General features: G+C 41.6%; 1 protein-coding gene and 1 long non-coding RNA gene across 3 annotated transcripts in view; one reads left to right on the plus strand and one right to left on the minus strand.

The window, feature by feature from the left end:
* Positions 1-8408, minus strand: part of ARHGAP18 (Rho GTPase activating protein 18) — a 136023-nt gene extending 127615 nt beyond the window's left edge. For both annotated transcript variants that reach the window (XM_019951873.3, XM_019951872.3), the window contains exon 1: positions 8273-8408. In XM_019951873.3, coding sequence (XP_019807432.1) covers positions 8273-8385 — 113 coding nt within the window. In that variant the 5' untranslated portion in view covers positions 8386-8408. The remainder of the gene's footprint in view (positions 1-8272) is intronic.
* A 39-nt stretch (positions 8409-8447) lies between these two features.
* Positions 8448-11835, plus strand: LOC141276027 (uncharacterized). The gene is made up of 2 exons (XR_012324835.1): positions 8448-10619; positions 11232-11835. It is a non-coding gene; the product is annotated as an uncharacterized lncRNA (long non-coding RNA).
* Positions 11836-12287: the final 452 nt, after the last annotated feature.

Below are 12287 nucleotides of genomic sequence, written 5' to 3' on the forward strand. Positions count from 1 at the left end.
TTTTAACATTCTACATTTACATATTTTTAATGCCTTTCTAAGTTACCCAAATCTCATTCTAGGTAGGATTTCAATTTTATGCTGCTCATCAACAATAAATAATTCTTACTCTTTTTCTCAAAATATAGACGATATCTGACAGACGTTAGCATTCAGAGATAAACCAGATCTCTACAGCCAACCCACCCAAACTTCAAGAGTTCTTGTTAGTGTGAATTCCAATATTTTTCTACACAGCTTCCGTTTCACAGCAGCATGATGTTAAAGCATTTCCCAGTTTATTAAGTTAATTACATTTTACAGTTCTAATCTGATTCAACTAGTGTCACAAGAACATATATCAATTTCCATGTTCCTAAATCTTCCAAATAAATGACAAACTTAGACAAGTGCATACCCCCTAACGGAAGACGGGCACATGTTAAGGGGCTGTGGAAAGACATATCGTATCGGCATGTGCAGGGCTCTCATGTACCTTGAGAAGGACACCGTACCAGAGTAAGACGAAACTAAAGGCAGCAGAAAAAAGCATCACTGTCACGTCTCAATTCACAAAGATCCTAAGAGGCAACAGAGAACAGTCACCCCCAAGTTACTTGAAAATTTTATTTAGGTTTGAAAAATGTATTTCAAAACCTGCTGTTGGGAACTCAGGACACATCCTCCCATAGCAACAATGCCACAAATATATGGTGCTTTGAGTTTTCCAGCAGGTGAAAAGAACTCCGCGAATCCAGAAAATGGCACGACTGGAGAATCTACAGCTCTCTGGGATTTGATTACCATGTATGCTGTTTTTCCCCCTATGGAAAATGGCTACTGCATTACTCACTGGCATACATCTCCCTCCTCCCTCCGGTTCACTATCTCTTTCTTTCCTCCAGTTACTCCCACTCCCACCAAAAAAGTCCCCAGTCTCTTAGAGGTGGAAGCAAAACAGCCTGATCCTGTGAGCCATTCGTAAGCAGGAGCTACCGAGCTAAGAGCAATTTGAAAGGCAGGTATGAGAGGGATTTGAAAAGAACTGGCTAAGGGGACAGAGTTTCCTAGCGTAGGCCCAGTGCACAGTAGGCATTTAAAGTTAATGTATTATGTATAATAATATGATGAAGAGAAAAACCAACAGTATAGTCTTTAAATGTGCGCACTAAATGAGAAAGGGGATGGGGCTCAGGGGGAACTGGGTGGTGATCTGGACCATGGATATCACACCCTCAGCTTAGCTCTGCTCCGTGAAACATCACTTTTAGGTTATAAGATCAAGAGATGTTCAGGGACTTCCCTGGTTGTCCAGTGGTTAGGACTCCACGCTTCCACTGCAGGGGGCAGTTTCCCAACCAGTTTCAATCCCTGGTCAGGGAACTAAGATCCCAAAAGCCGCAGGGTGTGGGCAAAAAAAAAAAAAGAGAGTTGTTCAGAAACTACACAAATATATTTTAAGGGAGAAAAAGCGTAAAAATTATCCTGTCTTCAAAAACTTTAGGTATGGTGATATACTAGTACTTTTACCTACAAGTGTTCAAATAACCTAAAGTCAATTCGGTCTTTGAGGAACATGAGAAAATAACTTTTCCTTGCTCTAAACAAGATGATTTTCCATCTTATTAAGAGTCACAAACGATTTAGAAATTTATATCCACCCAAACTACACAAAGCTGTTTAAAACAGTCACCTGTGCCTAACAGGGGTTCAATACCTTTAAGCCCTTTTTAAGATACTGTTTTGGTATTCTTAGTAGTTATTAACATTAATATAATCTGAGATATTTTTATAAATATCTTAAACTAATTCCACAATATTATTTTTCAAATTAAGAAGTTATATTGCATATGTATTAAAGCAAGCATCCTTTTCCCGAACCACTTACAAATCAATTTCAAAAATGCTTTCTAACAGTATTTCCAAATTAATTCACCCACAGGTCTTTGACTGCCCTGCATCATCACAATCACAGTGCTTTATGTCAAGCACTCTTTTAAGTACGTTACATATACTAACTCATTCAATCCTCATAATAACTCTTGAGTTAGGTATTACTATGCCCAGTTTGCAGAAGGAAAAGAAAAAACTGAGGCTCTATGACATTAAATAACTTGCCCAAGATCACACAGCTATTAAATGACAGAACCAGGACTCTGACCCAGAGAGTCCAGTTCCAAAGTGATTACACAAAGTAGGTGTAATCACTGCACCCTACTCCCTCTCACACTCATTCGAACTTTTATTACCTGCCTAGAGTAAGTCAAGCACTTTGCTAAACCCAGGTAAAGAGACAAAATAAGGCAAGATCTCCATCCTCAAGGAGCTTACATTTTAATGCGCAGCATAAAAGGAAAGTGCAAATTAAACCCAAAAGTTCGATATGACAATTCTGGTTCAGCAAAATGTCCAGGGAAAAGATAAGATATTGTATTGAAAAGGATTTAGTAATAATATTCCTGATGTTCACATTTTTTTGAATACTTTCAAAAGCTACACATTTGATCTTTAAAGTGAACCTTGTGAAGCCGAGCATTATTACACTCATTTCACAGATGAGGAATCAAATAAGTTCTGAACAGCTTAGCAAAGATGCCACATTGCCTTTGGAGGGAAATTGCCCTGCCTACAGAATCTGCTTCTCTAAAAAGACCCCAAATGGTCAAATCATAGGCTTCCTGGGACAGTTCAAAAAAATTAACTGGGCAAACCTGATCCCCTTTCAAAAATTTGAAATTAGTCCGTCCCTTTGCTATGAGATGTAAGATGATAGAGGGCGACGAGGGTGGGGTATCCATTGAGAGCCAAGGTCAAGCTCGAAATGAGGAGATTATAAAGCCAGTGGACAGAAAAGAACAGAGTCCCAAAAAGAGAGCAACATGCCATGTGACCAGTCCTGAGGGAAGAAGACAGGGGATATGGTCTCTTCCTTATGACCCAGATGCCTGCAATAAACGTCATTTTCCCTAAAGACACAAGTGTTCTTTGCAAAAGCAACTACCGAAAGAGCATGTGTCAAGTGGATGACGTTTCACAATTTTTTCCAACACAAAAATTCAGATACTTAGTGGGCTTGAGTAGAGAAAAGACTCCAGATGTAGTAACTGGCCACACAGATCTCCATGGTTTCTGTTTACTTCCTGCAAAAAAAGGGATAAACTTGGCCAGCTCACAGCAACAAACACAGAAGTCAAAAGAATGTGTCTTCAGAATTATCCAGACATCATCCCTTCTACTTCCTCTGCCCTAATCCACCCCCAACACCTTTACTTATCCCCACTCTCCTCAAATAAGAAAACTTCTTATTTTCTGTCTCCTCTTATCGAAAGTAAAACAAAGTCATTAAAGAATCAATACTGACTAAAACTTTGACAACAAACCATTTCATCTCGGAGTATTTGTATGAAATGAAAGGTTTAGGTCAGGACAGTAATCACCTAAAGGAGAGAGTTCAGGAAAGGACTGGCATCACACCCAGCCTAGCACACCTTCTTCCCCAAACCAAGCTTGGAGACCATGCTGCTAACTCCGCCCACTCCCATCCTCTACTCCATCACCACCCAAGCAACAGCCTGGAGGCCTCAAGTTTCTGCTGTTCCAAGCTCCCTCACAGGGACACCACAAGGGTGACAAGTAGAGAGGCTTCTCAGGACCTTTGGGCAGCATTCAAATCAAGAAGACGTAGGAGAGCAAAGGCCACCAAAGGGAGTGAGACCTCACAGATCCATGACCATAGAGCACAGGGGACTTCCACTTGACACAAGTGTGGCCTTGGCCTCTAGGATGCTGAGTCCTTTTTCTAACCTGTAAATGATACTCAGGTGTACAGATAGTGAGGAATTTTAAAACAAGAGAAAAAATAATTCATTTTGGTGGGCCAATCATTAAAAACTCTTTAGGCCTAATTACCAGGCAATCCAGAAGCCATCGTGTGCGTCGTTAAAAGCATCAATTTTTGTGAGTTCGTCATGCTGCAACACTCTCAAAAACAAGACAAGTACTAAGAACTTAAACACCAAAAGAGCAATCATAAACCTTCAAATAAGCACTAGCCCCCGTTAGAAAAGAAAAACAAAGGCAGGTGATGAAGGAAGTAAGAGTACCGTGGAAGACAAGGAAAGTTTTCAGCAGGTTTTTTTTTTTTTTTTTTTTAAGAAGGTAGGGTTCTTGTGATTTATAAATCCTTATACTTGAAAGGCATACACCTAATATAAGTCCCATGAAGATAACTTTAAACAGGCCCACAAAAATCACATGCCTCACAGATGAGGGCGGTTAAAAGGCAAATATCACAGAACTCTAAATAAAGGTAAGACCTGCCCAGTTAGAATACTGGGTGTGTCTTTTAACAATTCAAGAGAAAGTTATGAATAGGGCTTCTAAATGACACAGTAAAAAAAAAAATCAGTTTTTAGAAAGTACTCTTATGCCAGCACACGGAGGACTAGATTGATCTAGAAAACAATTATCCATATGGACAGGTTAAAAATGTATTTGGTCAGTAACTCCTGCAAAATTAGAATGAGGAATCACGCCTTCAATGATAAGGCTAGGAAAAATAAAAAGAAACAGTCGTTCACTTATGACATAATTGCAATATAACAATTCTTCGCCATCCTTCCTTCACCAAAAATATATAAAATTTCAGATAACACACAAATTCAGACGGAAAGAACTCTATTCATGATACAGTACATAGGTTTTTTAAAATGCTGTAAATTCACGTAAAAGAAAGACATTAGACGATGGCAGCCCTCTGACAGGCCTGAACTTTTACACAATGGTTAATTTTCAGTTATGCCATTTTTAGTTAAGCAGAAGGATCATGCCCATGTTTCTTAACATGTGACAAAATGATATTTGTGAAAATGCTTCTGAAATGAGGAAGAATATGTGATATGCCACAAAGCTCGATAAGTTCTTTCCTTTTCTGTATCTGGCGTGAGAGCAAGCAGCAGCTAGCCATAAACCAGGCACTGTTCTATGGGCTTTAGATCACTCCACTTAACCCTCTCAGTGAAGTGAGCGCTAATATGAAGTTCAATTTACAGGTAGAGATTTAAATAACCCTTCCAAGGCCACACTGAGAATGAGTGGGAGAATCAATCGGGATGTGACCCCATGCAGGCTGGCCCCCAGCCCAGATTTTCAGGGTTTATGTCATCATGACATAAACCAAGCCTCTCGGTTCTGCTTGCCCAACACCAATGGCAAACGGGGTCAACAAAACAAGATCTTACATGATGAATGCTATACATTTACTCATAGAAGACATAAAAATATCTCAGACGAAACTAGAGTTCAAAGGTTTAATAAGAAAAATACCATTTGACATTAATGTTTATCAAATATTAGCAAAAACTGATAGGAAGCAAACAATAGTTTTTCTTAAAATGATGGGAAAGTCAAGGGAAAACAGTAAGAATAGACAAAACGCAGTATTCTTTGAAAAACTGCTTTGCAAAAGTAAACATTAAGAAACCTACTTGAAAATTAACAAGTAAATAAAGTCTTATAAATATAGCTACTCATAAAAAGTGGTTTCCTCTGGAAACATTTGACTATGCACAAGTCAGTCAGAACAACTAATGTCAGCGTATTTCTTCAAATCCTAATGTTTTCAAGAAGAAATATAACAAAACAAATTGAAAACAGAATTCTGTAAATATTTGAGAGGGTCTAACCATGAGTAGGAAGAATTCCTTAATCAGGTATCCAATGAATGTGTCCTGATAAAGAGGGATAATGGAATGGAATGGAGGGAATTTTAGACTAACAGATAACTTACAAAAATATTAATTCCCTACTATCACAGCTTCCCCAAAGACCAAAACAACAATTAAAAAAGGACCTGGTAACATAGGACTAAAACTCAAATGCTTTCTATAAATATCCTAAATCATATACATAATCCTTTATACTTTTCAAATGGCATATAGAGGAGTTCATCTTATTGAACTAAACATTTGATTAAGTAGTTCATCAAAGTGCATGTTATTTAGGAGAAAAAGTCTTGCAATAAGCCAAGTTAGACTTCTGTGCTCCCTTCAACAACTGCTGAATAGGTAGATGGGAACACAAGAGTCTAACTTTTGTCTTTTTCACAGTTTGTTTTGGTTTGGTTTTGACTTTTGAAGAGCTTTTTAAAATAGGCATCAACCACCAAACTTGCACCTCAGGGCTGCTTGCCAATGCTTCAAGTACACGCTGACAACCTCGGGCCAGAGCCAAGCCCTGGGCCCCGCCCCCTCACCACCATCTTTAAAGGCTGGCTCCTGATCCCATCCCACCCTCAAATCCCTCCTCCCACCACCACCCCCCTCCCGCCCCAATAGCAATATCTCAACCTCTCCAGGCTAAAGAAGGTGCCTCCCAAAGAAACACTAAGCTCATCTGATAAATGATTCCATGCTTAAGGGTAAAAGCCAATAAGGACTGTCCCTTTTCTCTCCTTCCCCCCCTGCCCTCAAACCAAGGCTCCCGTCTTCTCCAGCCTAGGACTCTAATTCAGTGGTAGGAATTTGGGGCCAGTATGGGCAAGCAGTATGGCAGCCAGTGGGGGAGGCACTTGGGAACAGGTCTGGCACTACCACGCCATGGAGTGCGCTCACTGTATGAGCAGCTGCCCACCCTATACCCTCTCGATTTTGCGCTAGCCTAGGTTGAGAATGATCCTGCTCTGGCCAAGGTTGAGAATGAGCTGTTCCTCTCTTTTGTTCTCTCAACCCACTCAAGTATAGGCCACCCACAACAGGCTGCAAAACCACAAACATGGGATAAAGGCTCCATATCTCAATATGCAGCCCCAGGCAAAGCCCTACGACAACAGACCTTGCAGCAGCCTAATCCCTGAGGTTTGAGTCCTCAAGGTAAAAATGAGAGGTCAGGACTCAAAGTCCCTAAGGTTCTTTTCACTCTCACAATCAAGACCCAAAATTCAGCTCAGATCCTCAGGCCATCCCAGAGTAAAGTCTCTGGAGCATGTGCTAAGTCTGCATAATTCTGGCCATTTTGACCGTCAAGGGGAGTCCAAGTTACAGACAGTAAGGCGTTGGCGTTGCAGTCTGCTTACTGCTCAAAGGTTACTATCTCGTTAGCGTGCTACAGAAAAATGGATGAGAACACTTCATGACCCTCTCACACAAAATAAAATGATAACACATCCAAAGCACAGGCAGCAGTTCCCTTTTATCTTTGGAAATGAATTAAGTCAATGGAATACATATGGTGGTTGCAACGTGAGAAAAAATTCTGGTCAGCCTGGGAATCTAGAGCAGAGTATTACAGCCGTTCCATTGATTTTTATTCCCCTCCTCCACATCTGGGGATTTTAAAACAAATGAAAGAAGGCATTATTCCAGCTTAAGGCATAAGCATAAGTCACAAAAGAACAAAGAAGGTTTTATTATCACATTAAACATCAAGGAGGAAATGTGCTTACTGATAACTAATTTAGTATCCTACCCTATTAGGTTAGCATTTGCTGTTTGCAAGCTTCTAGGCCAATATTTACAATTTCTATCTAAGACAGGAGGTAAAAATGTTCAGCTAGTGAGAAGGTCATTAAGGAAAGGAAGGGGGGGGAGGCTTGGAAAAACAGAACAAAGTACACAGATACACGGTACTCTTTGCACCTCAGTGGTCTATAGAACATTCGCCCTATCTGCCTATAAAGTGATTTAGCATTAACCACAGGTCACTCTAGCAGCAGAGTACTACTTCCTGACAGAACCTTTTTGAAAGCTCCCCCACCAACAAACAATCTACATACGCCAAAGAATGTGAAACCTACTGCCCCAGGCCAGTGTCTTGGGCTCTCTGCCTAAGAAGTTTGCTTTCAGCCAGAAGAAGGGGGGAAAGAATCACACTGTAACAACAGCAGATTGTAGAATACAGCGAACAGCCCTCCTGCTTGTTGGCGCCGTTCCCAAGCAGCAGTTCCAGTGGCTGGGCCTTGAGCCCATTCAAGAATTCCATCTCACAGGAAGTGTTTCAAATATAGTTATTTGATCTTTCAGCATTTGCAAATGCACCTGCTGAGCAAGGAGCCTGACAGCCATCGCCCCAGTTCCTTCCTATCCGTCTTCACCAGTCATCACAGAGGCGGTTTCAGGATTAGGTGAGGTGCAAAGTACAGAAAACCCCAGCCGAAGATTTCTGCTGCTGCACGAGGTTAGCGCGACCTGTGGCTTTTGGTTCCTTTCTCCCCACACTAACTTCCCTGTCACTTTTTTCCCCGGAGCAGGTAAGAGGGCTTTGTTTTGTTCTCTAGCTTTCAGGTGCCCGGGCTTACCTCGTGGTGGCTTCCTCCCCTCCCTTGCCATGGTTCCCCCCCAGGGCCTGGTCCTTGCCGCTGGGGTGGTAGGCAGTGAGCACAACTCCCTGGGAACTGGAGAGCCAGCTCATGGTGAGAGAAGGGGCATAATTTCTGCGATCCTGACACAGCGGAGGGGAAAGAAGTTCCTGGCTCTCCCGGCAACTCGGCTCATTAGCATCGGCCGGCTCCTCCCACCAAGGCCAGCGATTCACAAGGGAGGGGCGGGGCCTCTCCGGCGCGGGGCCGCCGACTCTCCAAGGGGGAGACCGGTGACTCAAAGCGTGGCAGCAGCCCGGGGACAACCCCAGTCCGAAAGGTTGCAGTTAAGGGGTGGGGGGTGGCGGGGGTACTAGTTGCTCCCACCCCCGAGTTATTCTGATCTGATTAAACAGCCACGTTGCAGCCGCCTCTCAACGTTGTAAGCACAAGCCGTCTTGGTTAGGAAACAATGAATTACTGCAGAGCCTTTTTTTCCCTTCTTAATTCCTGTTTCCATCTGGTAATTTCTGCCGCTTCATGTAACGGAAGTAAGGGCTCTTCTTAATCCCTTCAAGGTCAGCATTAAAATTAACCATAGCAAAACCCAATCAACCTGCCCAGCAAAATTGTGCCATACAGGTGACAAGAAAGGCTTCCTGGGGACTTCCCTGGTGATCCAGTGGTTAGGACTCCGAGCTCCCAAGGCCGGGGGCCCAGGTTCAATCCCTGGTCAGGGAACTAAGATTCCCACATACCACAACTAAGCCCGTGCTCCGCAAGGGAGACCCGGCACAGCCTAAATAAATAAATATTTAAAAAAAAAAAAAAAAAGAGAAAGGCTACCTGTTGTGTTGAGTTTAACATGTCTTCATAAAAAAGATGTGTACCTAGAATACCATCTTCTTTCACATAGCAAATGCCAAGTTTACCTTTTGTTTTAACAAAATACCCTTCAGTACCAAAAAGAGACCCATCTACCAAAACTGTTAAATGGCACTGCTGAGAATTAAAAAAAAAAGTACTTACTGTTACTTGTTGAGCACTTACTATATGCCAGGCTCTCTCTGTGACAGGTGTTTTACATGTATTATCTCATTCAATTCAGTTGAATTCTCTCTCTCTCTCTCTCTCTCTCTCCCTCCCTTCCCTCTTGCTCCTTCTTCCTCTCCCCCTCCCCCCTCCATCTGTTTCTCTCGCACACAAACACACCTTATAACACGGGTATCATTCTCATCTGCAGGAAAGTGAGGCTGAGGGGCAGATTAAGTACCTTGTCTAAGATAACACAATTGTTCTGTGCCAGAAGCTAGATTTGCCCAGAATTCTAGGCTAAATTCCATTCTTTTTAACCACCATCCTGTTCTTTGTCCTGCAGATAAGGAAACAAGTGCAAAAGTTATGAAAAATATAAGAGATGTTTCCGTCCTTTCTCCTCTAAAAAATTCTACACTCCTCTATATATCTAGTAGCCTGAACGGAAGTGGGTTTTGTTGTTGGTTTTTACGGTCTATCAGTATTTGTGTCTAAACCTCCTCATAAATAAGTTTTCAACGTCATCATTCCATAAACATACTGTTTGTACTTTTTTAATTATTTAAAATGATCATGAGAAATAAATACTTTATTCACACTTACACACTCTTAAGGTATCAAAAAATTATTTTTTTTAAATCTTCTTTGGTATCTGCTGTGAACTCCCATTTACAAGTCTTCTTAAAAAAGAGTTTATTACAGCTTCCTCCCTCCCCACTCCACAATTAGTTGGTCAACCTTTGCGTATCAACTAATACCTCCACTGGGCTCTACACGTTGTCTCCTTTCCGTCCCCACTACCTAAATCCTCTCTGTACCCTGTAATTCGATCATAACTCCAATCTTACAACAACGCTTTCACTCATTTTCTTGCCTCCTCCTCTAAGTTATATGACACATTATTAGCACACCCAAGCACAGCCCTACTGATGTCTCCCCATGAAACTTCCACTGGTTCCCCACTGCTAACAGAACCAGTTCCAAACCTTTGTGTACAGTACTGAACATTCTTGCTCCCTTACCCGCACAAGTCTCTCCATCTCTTCTGCCAGACACCCTTCCCTCTGGTCCCCCTGTCATTCCTTTCTGGGCCTTCCACATCTAACTTACTTTCCACATAGTGGATGTTCAGTGAATGCTGATTGGTAAAGAACTGAATGAATTTAATGTGTCCTTAGAAAGTACAGTAATTGTTTTTTTAGTTAAATTGGTAATATTAGACAAGTGATTCCCACGGACATACCAGTATGATCCTATGATGCGATGTTTACCAGTTCAGGCAAGATGAGAAGCACAGGAAGAGAGGCAAAAGGTAAGTTGACTGGAGTGTATGATTTCTTTTTAATGTCTTTATGTGGAAAAATGATTAATGTTCCCACATTCACCCTTGTTTTTTACGTAGCTGCTCTGAGATTTAAAAAAACAAAACAAAACCAAGAATCACTACCTTCTACAATTACTGGTAGGCCATACACTCTAGCTTTTAAAAACTCTTTACTCTCTGTTTTTCTCTCCATCCCACACCATCCTTTCCCTTACTTCCCTGGACTTCCTTTTTACCTTCTTTATTTTTCTATTTTTCCTTCTTCCTTTGCTATATCCTCAGTCAGTGTCACACATGCCCGTTGACAGCCATGAGCGCTGCCAGCTCTCATGAGACAATTTATGATACAGGGAGCTTTTGTCCAGTCTTAACCAAAATGATGATTAAGTTATATCTTTGCCTGACTACAGTCTCTCCATTTGTTTAATAATAAATCACAATGTGTAAATCAAAATGAAACTATTTCACTAGCTCAAAGTAATACTTGGGTTCATAGTAGCCAAGCTTTTTAATTTTTGTGAGGCATAAAATAAAAGGTGGCACAAATTGATTTACATAGCTTGGTACATAAAATCTGAATCCTGCTAATTTAACTTTCAGGTACATGGAAATCCTCTGGACTCCTCTTTCTTTCCTCCTAATAAGCCCAGTTGTTACTGGTCTAAGAATGTTGCCCGTCACAGGGAGACAGCTGGCAGGCTTCTACCCTGGTGTAGTTAGCTTCAAATATAGGCTCAAGTATTCAATAGATGAAAAACCACTTTCAGAATTTTCTTATGACCATCACGGACGCAAACCTTACTACCAAAATGCTTTCTTGAGGGGCTTCCCTGGTGGCGCAGTAGTTAAGAGTCTGCCTGCCAATGCAGGGGACACAGGTTCGAGCCCTGGTCCGGAAGGATCCCACATGCCGCGGTGAAACTAAGTCTGTGCGCCACAACTACTGAGCCTGCGCTCTAGAGCCCGCGAGCCACAACTACTGAGCCCGCGAGCCACAACTACTGAGCCCGCAAGCCACAACTACTGAACCCTGCGCGCCTAGAGCCCGCGCTCCACAACAAGAGAAGCCACTGCAATGACAAGCCTGTGCACCGCAACGAAGAGCAGCCCCCGCTCACTGCAACTAGAGAAAGCCCGCGCACAGTGACGAAAACCCAATGCAGCCAAAAATAAATAAAATATATAAATTTACTTTTTTAAAATGCTTTCTTGAAAGGCTACTCCTGTTTCAAACCTAAAACCCTACCAAGAATTTGCTAGTCTGTCCCTCATACCCTTCCTCATAGAGATACATTTTATGAAAAAAACAAAAAAAAGGTATTATTTTACTCTCTTCTGCAACCACTTTAAACAAACACTGAGAACCTAATGTCCTTGAAGATTTTAATATTCCAAGCCACTCACTGCATGCCAAAGACTTTCCTGCTATGAAATGTCTCACAAAGTAATTAACAACATCAAGACAGTTTAAACATTCATTTCATTCATTCCCTTCAAATGGGACTAACTGGATGACCTAGGGAGGAAAAAGGAAGCTGTAATTTACATACCCAAATCCGTTGTTAAAAATAGGGTGGAGATAGCACTGCAGCCTCAGATAATTTGACAGCCATGTTCAAAAGTAATGAAAAAAAAAAATTCTTGGTCTTGCCTGGT

The sequence above is a fragment of the Tursiops truncatus genome, chromosome 12 (assembly GCF_011762595.2).
Source record: "Tursiops truncatus isolate mTurTru1 chromosome 12, mTurTru1.mat.Y, whole genome shotgun sequence".
NCBI lineage: Eukaryota > Metazoa > Chordata > Mammalia > Artiodactyla > Delphinidae > Tursiops > Tursiops truncatus.